General features: G+C 39.4%; 1 protein-coding gene across 1 annotated transcript; it reads right to left on the reverse strand.

The window, feature by feature from the left end:
• Nucleotides 1-1925: 1925 nt before the first annotated feature.
• Nucleotides 1926-18712, reverse strand: ValRS (Valyl-tRNA synthetase). Its single transcript, XM_073093482.1, has 19 exons — nt 18435-18712; nt 17278-17445; nt 16721-16854; nt 16147-16305; nt 15447-15708; nt 14609-14739; nt 14080-14177; nt 13495-13619; nt 12763-12908; nt 11853-12045; nt 11319-11420; nt 6198-6386; nt 5524-5630; nt 4976-5203; nt 4379-4520; nt 3858-4028; nt 3184-3378; nt 2528-2803; nt 1926-2297 (listed from the first exon to the last, which is right to left on the reverse strand). The coding sequence occupies exons 1-19, from the start codon at nt 18594-18596 to the stop codon at nt 2082-2084; spliced, it is 3204 nt and encodes a 1067-aa protein (XP_072949583.1). The 5' UTR covers nt 18597-18712; the 3' UTR covers nt 1926-2081.
• Nucleotides 18713-19654: the final 942 nt, after the last annotated feature.

Genomic DNA, 19654 nt, shown 5'->3' on the forward strand with positions numbered 1-19654 from the left:
AGCAAGAATATTTACTCCGTTTAACATCAATTGAGACGACAAACACTAGCTTTCGAAACTACAGAAAGCGTCTATTGACATATGACGTATCGTTTACACAAAAATGTACACATAGATCTATTAAATAGAATACATCAAAATACATCATACATTCATTATTCATTGATCGAAAACAACTAAATTGTTCCGTTGAACGACTGCGGTCATAGTCATTCTTAGGGTGTTTTTATTTTCATTGGCAGATATGATAATCATAATATTTAAACGATTTTATGGGAGCGTTGTATCCCCATAAAATCGTTTTAATAAAATAAAAAGCATGTAACACAATATTATACTAATGCATGTGTGCGTACAAATCACGACACTCAAAATTCACGTCTGATTTGTTAATAATACATGGAAGTTCATTTTTATTTGTACCACATTTTTGAAATAAAAAGCTTCAAATGTAAATTCAGCGTGTTGTAATCGGCCAATGAAAATGCTCTAATTTCCAAATAAAAGTGAGTAAATAAATAAATTTGTGAATTTTATGATCATTAAATAGTACAGGCATATCTTCTCCATTACACAAGAATGTTGCATAGCAACAAAATAAATGGATAGTTTTAATATGAATAAGATTTTCTTATAATTATGTACAATTTAAGAAAGAAGACTATATCCGAAACACGAAAGGAAAATCATTTCTCATAACCCATATTTACATTAAAACACATTTAAATTCGAAAATTCAACCTACCGATTGTTAAACTTGTGATTTTAAAACATCTATACACTTATGTAAATGGTAAATGCTCTAACCTTAACATTACCTACACATTACATAAATATTAAAAGTTAAAGTTTTGTGATTGGGATTTTACGAATTATAAACCGAGCCTGTATGTACAGGTAAACAAGAAAACTAGCAAAATATTAATTCGACTGTCAAATGCATTTATAGATACCTATAGTCGTCACAATATAATAGGCCCATTTTGACACACGCCATCGCTAGGCTCTAAGCATGTGACATACAAATCGATAACCAAAGAAACCGATTTTTACGACAAATCGTTTACAACCCAACCACACATGGTATTGTATAAATTACTTAATATTTTGTAAACAGAATATTTATTCTATATTTTTCTAAATCATCTAAATATACAATAAAAAGAAGAAAAGAAAACAAATTCTAGTGTACTTATTTTTTTTAATTTAATCATTTTTAGAAGATTAAATAAAGCATCGCTCGTAAAGTGTATTTTTTTTTTGTTTTATCCTTCATTAAGAAGCAGTCTTGATTATTGTATTATTGTTATGATGAAAAAGGCATAAATAATTAGTTATTGGTAATTCTAAGTTTAGATTATTTGAAAGTTAATCGATTATGGTTTCTTCCGAACACTTTGAAGCCGCAAGCTCTAACCGTCACGTAGTCGTAATCTGCCTACTAAAAAGTTAGTTAAAGACATTAATGACATTGGGATGGCATGTGTCAGAATGGGGCTATTAAATTGTGACAACTATAATATGGAAAAATAAGATAATTTTTTCGCAAAAGCATTTTATAAAAAAGTACAAAATATTTGAGAAGGTTTTATGAGAGCTTGAAGCAGCGAACTTAATAATGCTAATTCTGGTAAACTTTTAACAATAGATCGTTTTAGGCATATTCCAATTTGGACGTCAAGATCATTTATAATCGAAAAAAATGTTATTAATCGCAAAGGATTTCACCATTCCGACAATTACTTCGTCGTATTTTAATGTCGTAAAGGGTAGTGGAACTTTACATACATTATTATTTTCTTTTTTATATAATATTGGAGTAGTAAACGAGCATGCAGTTTACATGGGCGGCAGTAGCCACTTACCATCAGGTGGACTGCATGCTCGTCTGCTACTCCTATATTATAAAAAAAAAAAAAAACCTGATGGTATCTACTGCCGCCCATGAACATCTGTAATCAAGCCCAGATAAGATCAGATTCCTATCCGATGTCGGACACGGATGCACCGCTACCCCTGAAGACTATGCTGGAACACCTCGCAAAAGTATGTTTCTGTTACCCAATTTGTACGGTTTTACATTACATGAGTTTCAAAGTCTCTATAGCTCGTTCTAATTTCACGATCTCTCCGTGGGACGTGGCCATTTTCTCTGTGTTCATCTTTTGCACGTCAATTGGTACTTTTGTGGCGTAGTCTTCGGCATCCATCGCCTGCTGCAACTTACTTATCGTTTGTGTTAACGTATCCTTCTTCTTCTCTAATTTCGCGATCTCTTTCTGGGGATCGATAAGACCCTGAAAAAAAGAAAAAAGTTAATCAATTCTCACAGTTTTTAGAGGTGAAACCACTTTAAAAAGACGACAATTCTAATAATGTAATTCATTCTGAAGTTTAATTTTCATAATAATCTATCCCGCACAGCCAGTACTGCATTTTTAGTAAATGTGTCATACCTATTTCAAATATTTAGGTCACAGACCTATTTACGTACACTACTAAACACGTAAAACGTCACAAACCCTACCTTCAGAACAAGATGCACTTCGATCTTATCCGAGATGGTGAGTATAGCGCAGCCGGGTTCCGGCGGACCTTCCTGCAGTTCGCTGGCGGCCAGCGCCTGTAGATCTCTGAACAGGTCTTTCAAGGCCTCCTGTTCGCTCGTCACCACGTGCACGGCGGTCCGTTGCCGGGCGCTCAGACCGTACTCCGCGCGCGTGGAGCGGATGCCGTGCACCATCTTCAGCACTGTGTCCACTTGGGACTCTAGCTCTTCGTCGCGCCACGGCGTGTCGGCTTCCTGAATGTCAACAATTGTAGATACGTTGTTATTGAGTACTAGAACTACCAAAATAATAAACGTACGTTATTACATATAAAGCTAGTAATTTATAGGCAAAGAAATAAATATAAAGAATTTCCTCAGTCTATTATTTGGAGAGCGGTTGATCTCCACTAATACTGATTGTTCCAAAATGAATTTGAAGAAAATTTGCATGCAAAAAGTTGTTAACTTCGATAGCCGTGGCTTCGAGACTCAGAGTAATAGTAGCGCCATCTCTTGACGACTTACAATCAACACATGTCTTATAGAAGTGGAAAATAATTAAACGCTAATTTTAGTTCTTCGAAATGACAGACATTCTAAGACTATTATTATTAGCAAGTCACACAACTCACAGTAGGATAACTGGCGACGCATATAGAGGGGCAGGAGGTGTCCTCGCGCGGCAGCCGCTGGTACAGCTCCTCGGTGAGGAAGGGCATGAAGGGGCTGAGCAGCTTGAGCCCGTACTCCAGCGCCGTGTACAGCGTACGACGCGCGGCCGACTTCTCTCCTTCGGTACCTTGCGCGAACACCGGCTTTAGGTATTCCTAGAAATACAGTATTTAATTATGTATACGCTACATAACAAAACCCATCCGGTTAAAAACTTAGACAAAAACTTCAAACTAAAGAAACAGAAGACTTTTTTAATTATACGATGCTCAGTAACACGTAGAAAATTTTCGTTGATAACATATTAATATTTTAAATAAAGTACCAAGCTAAAGAATATTGTGAATAAAGTAGTCCATTGGCATCAGTAACTGTTATAAGACATTAAAAAGACAGTAATTGAAAAATCACCAAAAACAAAAAATATTTTAATACCGCATCTTAATTTTTTTGATATGATCATTAAATATTTAAAACATTAAGCATCCAACTCCAGGAGAGTCCAGAGTGAACCATAAGGTATCTAACGAACATGTGTCTAACGAACGAACTTTGTTTAAATTAGGAAAGATTTCCTTGGAATATCTCAGTATCTAACAGAGATATTCATAGTTAATATGAATGCTATCCTCACCAAGTACACATCGCACAGGTCGTACAGCCACAGGTTGTAGCAGTGCGTAGTGGCGGAGGGGAAGTCGTACAGCTGGAAGCCGGTGTTCACGCGCTGAGCCGCTAGCGACACGCGGGACAGCATCCAACGGTCCAGCGGGCGCAGGTCTGTTGGGAGCGCCGGGGGATGCACCTGGAATTATGTTGAAAAATGATTCAACTAACAGCAAAAAAAGTATGTTTGGTTTAAGAAACTTCACATACTACAAGCTCAATTGAAAGAATCACTACTATTTAGTGATATTTACATCATCTTAATAATGAAATATTGTATAACCATAAAATTAGAAATAGTCATCCCTGCTATTCAGTGGAGGAATAAAAAAATACATAAAAATATCATGCCACTTGTTATCGAGCCGAACAACAGAGCAAAATACCGATATCTTAAATAAAAATAGTTTTATTTCACGAATACTTTCATCTAACATGTAACTTTTCAGTCAAATTCTGATCTCGAACATAGTGTGGTAGGAAGGTTACCTTGTAAACGGTGTCCTTAGGGAAGTACATCAGCGCGAACTTGGTGGCGTTCCACAGCTTGTTGCAGAAGAACCGGTAGCCCTGCACGCGCAGGATGTCTAGATTCAAGTCCCGGCCCTGCGTCATAGCGCAAAGGCCAAACCTAGAAAACATATTGTTACATGAAGTTTGGTAATAAATTAAAGACAAAATGTCTGAAGGCAAATATAATTGTATATAGACATCAAAATACGATGTTGATACAATGCTATAAATTAAAATAATGATGTCATCAATGAAACATTTTCATTTGGACCCTTTTATTACAAATAAACAAAATCTGGAGATATGTGAAAGAATTAAAGATAACAATATTCATTTGCTGAAAAAAATTTATCATATTCTTGTAGACATTTTTATACAAGATTATGTTCGTTTGAGAGAAAGGACTTCTAATATATTTACTTCGGATAATAATATTCACATGGCACAGTTCAATGAAGATGAAGCTTTCATAACGAAGTTTAGTCTACTCGCTAAGCGGAGGCAACTATGTTAATATCGTTTTACGGGCAAATTGTATCCAGCAATAAAGCCAAATACGCACAACACACTCACCTCAACGCATCAGTCCCACACTCCGGTATGCCATTCGGGTAGTCCTGCTTCTGTCCCTGCTCGGCCTTCTCGATCTCGCGCGGGTCCAGGTTCGAGTCCCGCAGGCCGGCGTGAAGCTGGGCCAGCGATACTCCGCGCACCACGTCCACGGGGTCCACCACGTTGCCCAGCGACTTGGACATCTTACGACCGTGGGCGTCGCGGACTATCGGGTGCAGGTATATCTCCCTGAGAAAAATTATAAAGATATTACTAAGTGAATGTAAAAAATAAGAAACATTTGTTAGAAACCTGAATCATAAATATCAAAAGTTTTCATAACACTAGCATAATATTATGTTACGTAAATATTGATATATAATTTAATTGTAATTTTACTCTTCATCCGCTTTTATTCACTTTACTTGTATTAGCCTTTTTTTCTCTCACAATATTTCGAAGAATGTTCTATCTTAATATTATGGGAAGACATAAAAAAAAAAATACGCCAATATTCATTGTTACGAATAAAAATAGTCTTAAAACAGTGAAATATAAGAGTAACATACTTGAATGGTAGTTTCCCAAGAAGGCGCTGCCCGAAGAACACCATTCTTGCCACCCAGAAGAACAGGATATCATGTCCTGTTTCCAGCAGTGTGCCCGGGTAGAACGCCTGGAATTCAAAGTGCAGGTTGAATTGACACACACAAGGCTCACCTTACACGATATCTGAGTATGTAAATTTTAAGGTAGTAGAACTTTTGTAAGTAGATTCCAGAGTAGACCACGTCTATTTCTGACTCGTAATAGCAGTGTTAAGCGCGGCTGTATTTGTAAGGGAGAACTAAAACCGAGATACGATTTCAGCTTTGTAATCAGGGGTAGCGGCGTGTCCAACCTCAGGTAAAATCTAATCCTATCTAGGGTTGATCACAGATGTTCGGGCGACAGTACCCACTTACCACCCATGTTCGTCCGCTACTCGTGTATTATAAAAATGCAAAGTCAATTATATGTATTTTAACTAAATATAAAGTAACAAATGAGAATGCAGTGACATCTATAATAAACACTCAAAATTGATTATCAATCCATCCAACCCAACATCCAACCAATTAATGTTGGTCACAGATGTTTTGCTATCTCTCGACGACTTAAGATATTTTTAATCTGTCAATTAATTAGTTAAATAATTAGTGTAATTAGTTTGCATATCTTGCATTAGAGCTCCATAACTGACCCGCAGATCGTCAGTATTATCCGGCCATCCGAATATAGAGAAGGGGAAGAGTCCAGACGAGAACCAAGTGTCCAACACATCTTCGTCCCTTGTTAGTGAGATCTTATCAGCCGACATCTTGAACCGCTGCTCCGCCTTCAGCAGCGCCTCGGCCGGCGAGTGGGCGGACACCCACAGCTCTTCGTCGCTCTAGAACCAATACAAGTTTGGTATTGAAATGTGTCAATAATCTATTGTTAGAAATGATGGTAAGGGTAAGAAACTTTAATTGTCAAATGCGGGTATTAACTAAAAGTGGGCGTATAAAAGGGCACTGTACCCAGTGCCTTTTTTTTTTTTTTTTTTTGTTTACGAGGGGGAAACCTTCAAAAGGTACCCGGTGCCGTGGGAGCGACACAGGGTTATGTGGGATTTTTACCGCACTAAAACCCCCCCGGTGGCCTTCCTCTACGTTGCCAAGAGGACTCCGGGATCTCCTACGGAACGCAACCGGAGACCTCTGAACGCGTCGCCCCTTCGGGCTCCACCCAGGTAAGCTCCAGGACTCGCCACACCGTCTGGTGTTTACGACGGTATGCGACCACACACACCGCCGTCCTTCCCGGAGTTGCTTACCGGGCGGCTCGACCTCCCAATCTTGCCACCCGCAACCCCGGAAGCCCCCTTTTAGTCGCCTCTTACGACAGGCAGGGGATACCGTAGCCCTATTCTAGTCCCGGGACTACAGGGACACCGCGCCGGGAGGCGCTATCTGCGCCTTCGGCGCCTCCTTCTCCGCGCGGGATCGGTGCGCTCCCTGGCCCGTTCGGCGTCCTCCTTGGTGAGCATAACGCGCTCGCAGAATGCAACCACGCTATCCCACGCCTCGCCAGAACGGACCATTGCCGCGACGACAGCCTCCGGGGAGAGGTCTGGTCCTATCCGTTGCACCAGGATCCGCCGCTCGGACTGCCACGCTGGACAGTGCTCGAGCGTGTGCTGCGCGGAATCCTGGGCATGCCCGCAGTGGTGGCACTGCGCTGTCGCTTCCCTGCCTATTCTATGCAGATACTCACCGAAGCAGCCATGTCCGGTGAGCATCTGTGTCAGCCGGTAGGTGACGCATTTCCTCCTTTTGAGCCATGCTCGGAAGTTGGGCAGTACTGCACGGACTACACGTTGGCGTGCGCCCCGTGGCTCCTGTAGCCGCTCACGCCAGCGTCTTAACGCGCGCCAGCTGGCTCTCGTCCGAAGCATTTTAACCGTCTGAGGATCAGCCCTCTGGCGGAGACCGCGGATCTTAAAGAAGATCTCTGCGGTCATATCCGCCAGAATGTCCAGGGGCGGGAACCGCCCCAGGAGTGTAGCCGCCTCGTACGATATTGTACGGTACCCACGCGCGACTCTGATCGCGATCAAACGCTGCGCGGCATTCAATTTGGCCGCGCGGCGCCGGCAGCCCGACAGTCTTTGCGACCATACGGGTGCACCGTAGAGCGCGACAGAGTGCACGACACCTGCGTAGAGGCGACGGACTTCCTCCTTCGGTCCCCCGAGATTAGGCAGCAGTCTATGCAACGCACCCGCTACCTTATGAATCCGGGGGACGAGACGGCTAAAATGCTCGTCGAAATTCCAGCGGCTATCCAACACTAGCCCGAGATACTTTAAGTATCTGCCCACTTCAATGACTGCGTCACCTACCCGCACTGACATGCAGGGTGGTCTCACATTCGGCCTTAGGCCGTGGAACCATAACGCCTCGGTCTTGCTCGATGCTATGCGAAGACCCAAGGCGTTTATTTGGTCAACAACGCGTGCCACTCCCAGTTCGGCTAACCTCGCCGTCCTTTCATAGGACTCTCCCTCCGCCAGGACCAAGGTGTCGTCTGCGTAGCAAACGATGGTGACTCCTACAGGAAGCGCTGTGCGCAGCACTATATCGTATGCGAGGTTCCAAAGCAGTGGCCCTAATACTGACCCCTGCGGAACTCCGCACACGACGCCCCTTTCATGGACTCTTCCGTATCGGCCCGGATAGATGACGTTCCTGTCCGACAGATAGGCCGCCAAAACGTTTCGCAAATAGGGAGGCACCTGATGATGTACGAGGGCCTCCCTTATCGCTTTCCAGGGCAGAGAGTTAAAGGCATTAACTATGTCAAGACTTATTGCCAAGACTACTCTGCCTCTGGAAAAAGCCCTCTCCGTGAGCGCTCGGACGCGAAGAACGGCGTCTATTGTCGAGCGCCCAACGCGGAAACCAAACTGATTGTCGGACAGGTCCGGGCCAATGCACGATAGATGTCTGCTGACGCGAACGGCAATTATCCGCTCGAAGATCTTTCCTGCCTCATTCAGCAGACATATCGGCCTGTAGGACGCTGGTGAGTCCATGGGGCGACCCGCCTTGTGCAGGAGCACCATCTTCGCTACCCTCCATTGCGCAGGGAACTTCCCAAAACGAAGGCAGTTGGTAAAGAGGCGCCGCAATCTTTCCCCCAACACGGGCAACGCAACTACCCAAGCCTGACCTGGGATTCCGTCTGGGCCTGGGGCAGTGTTTTTCGCGGCCAGCCGTTTTACCGCCCACTCCAGCTCAGCCTCGGTAACATTGTGCGTCTCTGACCACACAGACGGGACCAATACTCCGTTCACGGCATCAGGGCCATCCGAAGGGCAAGGAAACAGGTTTTCCATGACTTCTGCGACAAAGTCGGGATCGAGGGTCTCTGTCAACGGCGGAACCCGTGGGCGCAGCTTGCCTAACACCATTCTATACGGGCGTCCCCACGGGTCCCTGTCCAGACCATCCAATAGTCCCGACCAACTTCGAGACTTGCTGTCCGAGATAGCAGCCTGAAGTGCCACAGTCGAGTCACGGTACTCCCTGTACCTTTGCTCCTTCTCTTCGGCACTAGTGGTCCGACGCCTGCGGGCGCGGGTATACCTGCGTCTGGCTTGCAGGCAAGCCGTACGCAGCTGCACAATATGTTCGGACCACCAGTATACCGGCGCCCTTTTGCCGGATCGAATCCGCGGCATGGCAGCACTGTACCCAGTGCCTACTGGGTACAGTGCTACTGGGTAGTTATTTTCCGATCTTTGTAAAGAACGTTACTCTGCCAGTTTTGTGGCTCATTTCTGTTCAATTGTTTCTGTTAATTTATTTTGGAAAGTTAAGGTTCTCGGCTTATAAAAAGTTGGTTTTTAAATAATATCCTTACGAGGTTTTTAACACTATATATTTATATTTTATTTCGTGAGTCATTGATTTATTTGACATTAATTTCATTTTCAGGATTTGATTTTATTTTCAACTGGTAAATTACCGAAATGTCACTGTCATACTATACCTACAAAATTAATATATCAATAGTCTTTTCCCTGTGATCCATGACTACATTACTTAAAAGATAGTAACAATATCGAGTGGACCTTAAAAAATCTGTAAAATAGGAATCATTAACCAATGAAATCTTCTGCAAGTAATTTTTGGATATTTTTGATCATATCAAGTAAACTATTTTTGTTAAATTTCTTTCTGTTAAGTTTCTTTTGAGAATATCAACAATACATATACATATTAATTAAATTATTTTTTGTTTCATACATACAATATAATACTTAAGTAACATGCAAGAACTAACAATTAATTCGTGTTTGTTAAAAGTAATGAATGTTGATGAAGTATATTAAAAATATAATTTGATTTTGACACATGCAACGGACTTGTATGAAATTGAAAATACTGTATCAAATCTACATTTATTAAAAAACATATTAAAGAAGAATTATAAATATGCTTATAATTGCTGTCAATATTTTGAAAAAAAAAAGAAAATAGCTGTAACATCTACTAACCTCAATAGGTTTGCTACCTATATCGTGCTTAACTTCAAAATTAATTTAAAAATATGTAACACTTTCTACTTTCTAGGGATTGTACTCGTATGAATGATAGTTATATGTCACATAAATTATAAAATAGATATGAAATGTAACTAATAATAAAAAATATTTACTTTCCTTATTACGTGATCATAAATAGAAATGCTACATGCCCTATCAATCATCATTCATCAACTCTATTGAAATGTGCGGGTCAATTCTATTTAGATCATGCAACTCGATCGAGAATGAATAGTGAATTGAGTTCAATTGAATAATAGAACTTCTATTTAAGTGAACAAATTGTGTTCTTAGAGCAATATAAAATAATAAAATTACGACTAAATACAATAGTTCTTTAAGCGTGCGAATACATGGTAATTGTCATTGCCACACGAATAATTTATTATTTTAAAATATTATTATATATAAATCAAATTTTATTTAAAGTATCTATTTACATAATTATTTTTGAACGTCGATAATTACCGCCGCTTCACAAGGCGTTTCATTTATAACGATGTGATAAAAATCGGAAATAATCCGAATATACTTATGTGATCATGGTCATGATAAAAAGTGCATATAAAACGGGACAAGGGTTATAATATCGATCTATACTATACGAAACATACTAAAGCACGGCAACAAAAAATAAAGGTGGAGGCAATCTCGTTCTCGTCACGAATTTCGGATGTTTCCAGACATTGACCTACCAATAGCCGGACGTCGGGTTGTGTATAAGTGTATATAAGTGTCGGAGAGTGCAACAACATGATAAATGTGTAACAATTGCCCGTTAATTGTCATTTAGCCGATTCTGACTGATCACCAACTGAGCACTTTTTGTAAAATAAATCGTAAAAATTACGATGCATAACTGAAACATAATATGTTATTTTTTCTTTACCGTTATCATTGTGTTGATTTGAAATGAAATATAATAAACACATATGCACTAATAAACAATGCAAATGAAATTTAGTCATGTTGTTTTAGCAGCTGTGTTAAAAGTTTTATATTAAGACACTTTATTTAAGAAATATTAATCTCAACACAAAGTTGCTTAGCAACGAAACTGTTGAAAAGCAACTTCATATATTATGCCAATTAGGAAATGGTTTTTCTCCGCGAATTAATTAATAAACCCGACATCCTCCAAGTAGGTCAACGCCTAACCGACTAGCAAGCGCAACAGAACGTAACACAGCACGGTGCAGCAGAGGGGCGGGGTGTAGGGTCCGTACGTACGGCGCGGGGGGCGGGGCGGTGGGCGGGGCCGCGCGGGCGGGGGCGGGGCTTGCGGCGACCCGAGCGCGAGTAGCGGCGGCGCGGCGCGCTCGGCTCCAGCTCCTTATCACCCACAACCATGTTATACCATCACCATACAACCACATTCGCAACAGCCTATACTAATTTGTAACTATATTTTTAGGAATTAAATGGTGATATACCATAGCTCAGCGACGGATTTTTAACAAGTCGTTAACTTCTATGGTATGAAGCACCTCAGTATTTTTTTTGTTAAACTAAGGTGTTTACAATTTTATATTAAACACACAAATTAAAAAAAAAGACCCAATTTTACTTAATATTAATATAAAATTATCTTACTGTAAAAATACAGTCTGAAAAGTACATCATGACATTAAGTTCATTTTCCTTTAAAATACCACTATTTATCAATAAAAACAAATAGATTTTCTCTCAAATATCCGAAAACCATAACCACAATAAACCATTAATTTTAAATACAAAAATAATATTAAGTCTCTGTAAACTCACTTCGACCTCAAGTAGCTTAACACGATAAGCGGGTATGCGGTGTCCCCACCAGAGTTGTCGCGAGATGCACCAGTCGCGGATGCCCTCCATCCAGTGGTACCAGGTCTTCTCGTGGACATCGGGCACTATGCGCAGAGCACCAGAACGCACTGCGGTTATAGCGTCCGCTGCCATGCTCCCGCATCTTATGTACCTGAAGACAGGCGAAAGGTAAATTAAAATTTACATTAAATAAAAAAAAATTTTTTAGCGCCTTTTTTTTCGTATTATTTAAAAAAAAGTATTTTATTTCAATTAAATTTAATTTCTTTGAATGAGTTTTTTTACGGAGGCTAGTCTCATTATGTTTTTGTATGTACTTAGTTACTACATATCTTTTTTCTATTTTAAATGATGAAGAGTTTACTTAGTTGGTCAAAATTTCATCTCTTTCATTTCAGTTCAGTTTCAGTTTCAAAAATATTTTTGCTTTATGTTAGGTACTTAGTTTCTGAGTTATTGACATTAGAAAACTAACTTTTTTTTATAATATAGAAGTAGCAGACGAGCATGCAGTCCACCTGTTTGTAAGTGGCTACTGCCGCCCATGGACATTTGTAATCAACCCCAGACAGGATTAGATATTCCTACCTGAGGTCGGACACACATGTGCCGTTGTCCCTGAGGACCAAGCCGGAACGCCTGGAAAAAGTATGTCTCCCTTACCACACCCTTCAAACCGGAACACAGCAGCGCCTAACACTGCTGTTATTAGACAGAAATAGGTGTGGCGGTGGTGCCGCCGGAGTTGAACCACAAAGGGTTCTACCACCTTAGACTTAACTTAACTTACGCTTATTATTAAAAATCTATAGCTGTTCGTAACATTATTATTGTATTCACAACGTTCACTGTTATATGCAATACTAACCATTGTGGTTTAAGCATGGGTTCCACGACATCCTTGGAGCGGCTGCAGCGCGGCACCACCATGGCGTGGTCGCGGCTCTCGCGGTAGCGGCCCAGCCGCTGCAGCGCCAGCGACACCTCGCGACGCGCATCGAAACGCTTCAGACCCTGGGATACAGTAAGATGCATTTAAGTATTATGCATAGATTCCCGAGTTCGATCCCTAGTCAGACGACTATAAGTACTTTTAGAATTTTGTAATTTTAAAGTTTTTTGACATATATGCAAAGTTGTGGCTTTGAACTCCAACCAAAAAAATATCTTAATTATGAATTTAGATTTTTGTGCTGGTTTAAAACGACATGGAAAACCTAGTATGGGATTATGAAAAAAAAATTAAAAAAATGTCATTTTGAAGAACTTTGTATATTTAACTGCGGTAGCACTATAGTATGGATTGAAAATAGCGGTCTAGCATTAACTTACTAGCATAGTTACTGCCGTTTATGAACAAATCTGCACATCGCCAAATAAAAATTTAAGGCCTGACCCAAAATGCTCTGTTCTCCCTAGAGACTAAGTTAGAAAGTCCCATTATCTGATATACGTCTCTGTCTTAGCACAATCTTCAAATTAGACTACAAAAACACTAACCTACTATTATAACTTACAAATAACTGTCTAAACTATGAACATCTACAAAAAATCTTGTAAACAAATCCAGAAATTGTATAAATAGTGTAAATGGACTAACCGCGAAGGGCCCGCAGTTGTCGAGCAGCTTGCCCTCGTCGTCGAAGATGGTGATGAAGGGCAGCTCGTGCCGCTTGCCGATCTCGTAGTCGTTGGGGTCGTGCGCCGGGGTTATCTTCACCGCACCTACACATACATGGTTTGTATAGATATCTAATGAGAGATTCTGGTTCTATCCCCGGTTAGGTAAACGTGAACATATCTTTCTGAATGTTTGTTGGTTTGATTTAAATGTAAGGAAATTAAATGTTTTTATTGGTGTAGCATTAATAAATTCTCCTTTGCATTTTGTTATTCTTCTCGGTGTGTGCGTTTTTAATTAAAAATAAAAAACTCCTGTAGTTTTTTTATTCTTTATAGATAACTCATAAGATTAAATACAATAGCTCATATGCAGTGTTCTATTTTTAACTGATGTAAAATAGGAGGAGCTTCTATACTCGGCTATATTTGTATTTTATTTTATTAAGAACACATACAGTGCTTTAAACAAAGTTACTTACAAAATTTACAAATTTCGCAGTATAGGTGCGTCGATATTATCAATACTGTGAGAGTAATAAGCAACCAGTGCAAGATAAGTTACCTGTTCCAAAGTTCATGTCCACATAGTCATCAGCTATGACTGGCATCTTCCTGTTCAGTATGGGATGCGTCAAATATTTCCCCACTAGGTGTTTATACCTGTAAGTTGATGCAATGTTAATTACACTTACTTAAGATAGTTTTTTTTTCGTAAGCATATTTTGCGAAACAGAAACTGTTTCAGCGTAACTGCGATACATGCAACTCGGTCAATATATAGGCAATAAAAAAAAATTAAAACTCGTATAACAAGTCCCCGTAACATACTAAAATGTTTGTAACATTTTAATGTAGTCATTGTCAAAATATTTATTCTAAAATAATGTTATAGGAATCACTTTTAGAAAATCAATTAATTTACATTATATTCAATTACGATAATATTAACAGACAAAAAATCAAAGCCTACAATATCAATAGGATAATTGCCTAACTTGAACTTCAAAGTACATTTTAATATTAAAAAAAAAGGCAACTACAATAAATTTTTAAGCTGAGCTACGAGCAAATGTTAATAAAATTAAGTGTACCTCTCATCCTTGGGGTTGACAGCCACGGCCACGTCGCCCAGCATGGTCTCGATGCGCGTGGTGGCCACCACCAGCTCCTCGTCGCTGTCCACCGCGCGGTACGAGAACAGCACCAGCACACCGAACTCCACCTGGTGTTGGGTAATTAGAATTGGACTTAGTAAGTAATGTGAAGTAGTGGATAATGTTTAGACGCTTTCTACACTCAAAGCCCCACACTAGGATTCCCTCTGTTGTGTATGCCATGGACACACACAAAGACGAATAATGAAACACCCAGACCCAGAACAGATATCCAAATTAATTATTCAGATATCTGTCTGGCCGGGAATCGAACCCGGAACCCTTTGCGTGTCAGACCGGTATGGTGACCGCTCTGCCACGCGGGTCGACATAACGTCATAACGCGCTTAAATACATCCAAGCTAATGTGCTACAATGGCATCCATTGTCATTTCCTCAAGCTACAGAGAAAATGTTGAAGATACCATATTATGTGTAAATATTAAGAACTTTAACCCCACAAGTGATATATTTTACAGCTTTTGACATATTTCATCAAGATTCATATGAATTGCTACAACACTAATTTTTAAAGAATAACCTTTTATTCCTAAATGAAGTATAGGTCCCAAAATTCATTTATTACCAAAAGTACAAAAATGATTTTGTACATTCACAGGCATAAATGAAACCATATAGGTTTTCTTAAGGTATGTAATCATTGCTACGTGTAAAATTCCATAACCCATTCTTAATAGGATTGGAAGCCATGAAAACTGTCACAAAATTTGAGCTCCTTATGTACTTAATTTTGATGCATATACATCATTCTTACCTTCTGTTCATACCCCGGAATAGACAGCATAGTACGACCGGGCAGCTCAACCTTATCCACCTCGATGTCCGAGATAGCACTCTTCAGCGCACACGACCAGTTGACCAACCGGTTGGCGCGGTAGATGTCACCAGCGTCGTGCAGTCGGATAAACGCTTCATTGACCGCCCGACACATTATCGGATCCATAGTGAACCGCTCGCGCGACCAGTCGACCGACGAGCCGAGGGAACGGAGCTGCTCGGAGATTCTGCCGCCTTTCCTGTTGAAATAATTTATTGTTATTATAGTTAAAAGTATGATATTAGGCGTTAATTTACTTTTGTTTTAAACTCATATCAAACGAATTTGCTAACACTTAACGATGGATTGTTGGGGCCATTTGAGATGAAGAAACTTAATTTAAGAAATATTCATAGGTTATTCAAGACCTCTACTGCTAAAACTTAAACCTTCGCTTGGAGGCTGAACTTTACGCCTGAGAACTAAGCTGGCACGCCTCGGAAAATGCCTATGTCTCTCTTACCACACCCTTGAAACCAGAACACAGCAGCTATTAACACAGCCTTAACTTAACTCTGTTATGAGGCCGATTTAGGTATGACGGTGCCACCTGGGAAGTAGAAGCACGGAAAGTTCTACCACCTTTATAAATCTTTCTCCTCGCACTCTCTTCAAAGTTTGTTATCAGGCCACTTACTCTTCCTTCCACTGCCAAACGCGCTTGATGAACTCCTCGCGGCCCAGGTCGTGTCTCGTGAGCTGCTCCTCACGCCAAATCTTCTTTTCCACTACCACCTGGGTAGCAATGCCAGCGTGGTCGCAGCCGGGGTTCCAAAGAGTTGTGCGACCATTCATCCTACAATGGACACAACATCTTTATATACACTTATATTTTACACATACATAATCTACACTTATATAATTACTTTTTCTCCAGGCACTCAAATTATATGTTCTTTCTCTTTAAAAATTCATGACTTAAAATGTTATAATAACATAGTTCGAATACATTTGAAATCATCTGGTATAATATCCATCAGCAATGCATCCATTGGATAAAAAGTGTTATATTATGTAAAGGAAATGAAGGTTAAAACTTAATCATATCAATATTGATAAAATAATTCTATTGAAATTAAAAATAGTAATGAGGAAAAGTTCATTATTTGCCTTAAGTCTTTTCCCCAAAGGTTATATTTAACAATACATAACTGATTTCAAAATTACTTCAAATAAAAAATCATTGTCACATAAATAGTAAGAACACCTACCTATGCCATCTAGTGATAGCATCCTCAACAGCATTTGTGAGAGCATGTCCGAGATGTAGTGTGCCGGTAACATTGGGTGGTGGGATTACCATCACAAACTTGCCTTTTGGATTTTCCTCCAGTACCGATTTCCTCTACAAAAACATTAAAATGTTGTTAATTTTAACTTATATTATAAATTCGAAAGTGAGTTTGTATGTTGTATGATGAAATTTTTTATACATATTGTCAGGGGTCAAGAAAAGACTGTAGGATACACTTTATCCCGAAAACCTTATAATACCGTCTTATAAGTACCCCCAACAGCATAGGCAAGGAATAAAAATTTCTTCAAAGTAGTTTTTTTTTTTGTCAGACTAAATTCAGTTATCATTTATTCCTGACACTCTCTTTAACAATTCACCTGTGACTCAACTTTGACTAGACTAATACCCAGACCAGCGCTGACCTTTTTTTTTACTGACTCTTACTACTACTAGTACTGTTTTTGCATACCTTCTTTAACAAAGCTATATTGGGTATATAGCTTTGTTACACAAATACATACATGAACTTACCCCATACTCAGGCTTAAAGAAGCCCTGCTTCTCCCACCAAGCATACCAGGCTGCCTCCACAAACTTGGGGCTGTAAGCATCCGGCATGGGACCTGAAATATCCTTCTTCTCCCCCGGGGCAGTAGTTGCTGTGTATACTGCACTCTCTTTCACTTCTTTTACCTTTTTCTGAAATTTATATATAACATTATTAATTTGGTGTAAAATTAATAATCATATCTGGATTTGCTACTTGGGCTTTAGGAGCTACAGATCTGTGGGTTGTGTAGATTGTAATTGATCTACAAAGTTAAGAAACAGTGGGTAAAAACCCATTGTATTGGTGTCAAAAAGTAGTAAGTTTTAATGTTCTCACATTTTTTTTTTTAAATATGTAGTATAGCGAAGCGAGCATGCAGTCCACCCGATGGTAAGTGGCTCCTGCCGCCCATGGACATCTGTAATCGACTCTAAATAGGATTCGATATTGGTGCAGGAGGTCGGCCACAGATGCGCTGTTACCCATAAGGACTAAGCTGTAAAGCCTCAGAAAAGTATGTCTCCGTTACCAAACCCTTCAAACCAGAACACAGCAGCACTTAACACTGCTGTTAAGCAGTGGTGCCGGCGGAGTTGAACCACAAAGGCTTTTACAACCTTCAACAGGGAGATAGCTATGCCGTTAACATTGAAAAATGGTTATTGAACATTATCAGATCTCATGTAAGGATGTGGAAGCATATGACACAGGTTAGACACTCTATACCTTTCTCTAGCAATCTGCAGTGCTGTAGAGTACACTGTAAAGTTGTAGGAAGACACATGTGCAACATTAAGACATAAATATTACTGCGGCCACACATACATAACATATGGAGAATCAGAATTTAGTTTTACAATTATGCATTAAACAAATTAGAACTATATTTAGGTTCAGAAGTATGTATGCCAGTATGTATGCATACTGGAACGAATTCTTAAGAGCAGCAGGTATAACCATTACATTTATTATTCTCAGTATCGCAGGTAATCTACGTGATGCAATGTCCTGAACAATGCACGTAATATTCCTTTCACTTGCGCACCAAATAATTTATCTGAACCGAAAAAGAGTATCTATGTGATAAAAATAAGTATAGTTTATTTCGCGCTATAAATTAATAAGAATAATATACAACCTCAGGCTTATCTTTCTGTCCAGCTGGCGCGGTGCTCTTCTTGTCCAACTTGGCTTTCAATTTCTCCAGTTTAGCGGCTTTTTTAGCTTCCTTCTCCAGCTGCTTCGCGGATTTCTCCTGCGGCTGATCCCCAGCGTCATTTTGCGGTTCCGTGTCAGTCATTGTGTCGTAAAACTATTATTTCTATTTATTTAGCCACAATAACCACATCTGCACGAACGTGTTGCTTTGAGAACGCGAATTCGTGACAAATGGTTGACAAACGCACCGCTCTAAAAAGACTGTCAATCTGTTGACATTAGGGATGTGCATTTCAAAGCTGCAACAGTTCATATTCGTTATAACGAGCACCTATTATGAAAAATATGTAATATAATAGATGTTTTGCCAGGACTTTAAATATTGAATCGTTTCTTTCAAACTAAATTATTAACAGGATGTATATAAAGAACTGACAAGGTTCTGTGTAATTTACGTAAAATGTATTCGAAAACTATTTTGCTTTATATTTCGTGATAATATGACGACTAATTTGAGAACCGCGTGACGGAGCGGTTTGAAGCGCAAAGGGTCCTGGGTTCGATCCCCGGCCAGATAGATATCTATGATGAATTTAGGTTTTTGGGTCTGGGTGTTTGTGTGTGTGTATGTGTGTGTATCTATAGCACCCACAATACAAGGAATCCTGGTGTGGAACTGTGATTGGAGAAAGCGTTAAACGTTAATAACATAAGAACAATATTTTTGTAAGAAGTTGGTCATAATGTATTTTAACCACATAATTATGTATTATAAAAGTTTCTTACCTTTCATTACGATACTTTATTAAGTTTTCTTACGATACGATACGCTCAAATACATGATAATGAAACGATACGAAGATATTTTCGCGGTACATAAATGCTCATAATACTCATAAATGGTTTATTAATTAATTTCAATAAACGAATGGTTAGTGATATATATTTATAACGGTTATCGTATTAGTAACGAAAACAGATATGTTATATATTTGAATCATTCAATGTCGTACTGTCGATTTTAGCGATACTCTGTGGCATAACTTTTTTGACAAGTAAGGCAAAGGAATATAAAATTTATTTCTATATAAATAATAATTATTAAATTATTAAAACGTTTACAAAATTACACCGCATAAATTAAATATAAATATTTTTTTTAGTTTTAAATTATTAGTCATTATATTGAATATAATATTT

This window comes from Epargyreus clarus, unplaced genomic scaffold (assembly GCF_041222505.1).
Source record: "Epargyreus clarus isolate Ecla_fem2 unplaced genomic scaffold, WU_Ecla_fem_2.2 ptg000004l, whole genome shotgun sequence".
In the NCBI taxonomy this organism is placed as follows: domain Eukaryota; kingdom Metazoa; phylum Arthropoda; class Insecta; order Lepidoptera; family Hesperiidae; genus Epargyreus; species Epargyreus clarus.

What these genes read in the sequence shown, in the direction of transcription:
- ValRS (XM_073093482.1), bottom strand. Translation starts at nt 18,596, where the DNA reads ATGACTGACACGGAACCGCAAAATGACGCTGGGGATCAGCCGCAGGAG. An exon ending in CCCATGCTTAAACCACAATG is followed by an intron (nt 12,046 to 12,762) that starts GTTAGTATTGCA and finishes GCCTGTCTTCAG; the next exon opens with GTACATAAGATGCGGGAGCA. An exon ending in CTAAGGACACCGTTTACAAG is followed by an intron (nt 4,029 to 4,378) that starts GTAACCTTCCTA and finishes ACATAATTCCAG; the next exon opens with GTGCATCCCCCGGCGCTCCC.